The sequence below is a fragment of the Amphimedon queenslandica genome, unplaced genomic scaffold (genome assembly GCF_000090795.2).
Source record: "Amphimedon queenslandica unplaced genomic scaffold, v1.1 AMPQUscaffold_2952_Cont25049, whole genome shotgun sequence".
NCBI classification, from domain to species: domain Eukaryota; kingdom Metazoa; phylum Porifera; class Demospongiae; order Haplosclerida; family Niphatidae; genus Amphimedon; species Amphimedon queenslandica.
This window is the reverse complement of record NW_003556716.1, coordinates 1-1,356: the sequence shown is the minus strand read 5'-3', so window position 1 is coordinate 1,356 and position 1,356 is coordinate 1. Positions and strand designations below refer to the sequence as shown.

Genomic DNA, 1,356 nt, shown 5'->3' with positions numbered 1-1,356 from the left:
ATAGAGTGCAATGAAACTGAATTATTCTCTTGACCTACACTTTTTGTCCTATAAAAAGAACAACAGATATTAATCTAGCAACCTTAAGTGTTCTCTTGACTTGCTCTTTTTGTCCTATAAAAGAACATCTTATAATCTATCGGTATAAACAGTAATTATGATCGCTCGAGCGCAGCAACCAGCTCCACCCGAGTTCTAATCGAGCCCCACCCTTGTTATAAGGCTTCGACCACAAAAATTTAATCGATTTGAAGTGAGGAATGTGCTGCTGCAAAATGTGCTGCTAACTTCAACGGAGTATGAAACTGGTGCTGTGTATAATAATACTACACTAGTGGAGAATGACAATAATGTAACACTAACAGATTCAGTACCAGTACCTCTATATAATAATTGTTCATTTATTATTGTTGTTAGTGATTGCACTGGTAGTAGTGAACCACTTAACATATCATTTAGTAAGTGTTGTTAATTAATTTATCACCTATTAGATACCATTAATAGACACTAGTCCTACTAGTACTATCAGTAATACACCATCACCTACTATCAGTAATCCACCTACAGCTGATGGACCAGGTAATAGCCCTAACTAAATCATTTCCCTATTTTTCTTTTAGGTAGATCTATTGCTATAATTTTAGGAATTGTTGCTGCTGCTGTTATTGTTGTAATTATTCTTGTGATAGTAATACCAACCAGCATTTACTTTCTACGTAAAAAATGTAAACACAGTGTAAGTAATTCCATGTTTGTGAAGAAAAAGTGCACATAAATAGATCATGACTATTAATATATTATTTTAATTTTTCTAGCCTGATTCTGTCAAGCCTCATGACCTGAGAGTCAGCAGGCAATGAATTAATTTATTCAAAATGATGATTAGAGCTAATGATTTGATTTTAGCTGGATAAAGATCATTCTATGTAGACTCTAAATGTGTATATTTACTTTTGTGTCTTGTATAAACAGATTCTTGAAACTTCTTTAGTTTTATTTCATGATTTATTTAGTGTGTTTTACAGAATTTTTGATTTGAAAGAGTTTTGGGTTAAACTTAAATATAAACTACATTTTAGTGGTTCATGAACTAAACAGCAATGCATGCAACCGCCAATTAAAATAACATCAATTCATTGTTCATATCAGTTTAAACTTCCACATTACTAATCCTTCTAGATCTAGTCAGTGTTAAATATAAATCTACAATTAAAGTAAATGTGAGTTTGATTATTTCAAAACTACATGGAGGTAAAACTATAAATCTTGTAGATATTTGGTACAGTATAAATCAAATTCACTTTGTGCATGTAATTTGTATAATGTAGATTGTACTGTTAATTTCACAAGCAGCCC

The 1,356-nt window shown here is 31.5% G+C and overlaps 1 protein-coding gene across 1 annotated transcript; it reads left to right on the top strand.

The window, feature by feature from the left end:
* Window positions 1–222: 222 nt before the first annotated feature.
* On the top strand, window positions 223–809 carry LOC109593081 (uncharacterized; the record flags this gene model as incomplete). Its single annotated transcript, XM_020008328.1, has 3 exons — window positions 223–458; window positions 505–579; window positions 621–809. Coding segments are annotated over 3 exons (466 nt in total), but the record flags the coding sequence as incomplete, so codon positions are not given.
* Between the last annotated feature and the right edge of the window lie 547 nt (window positions 810–1,356).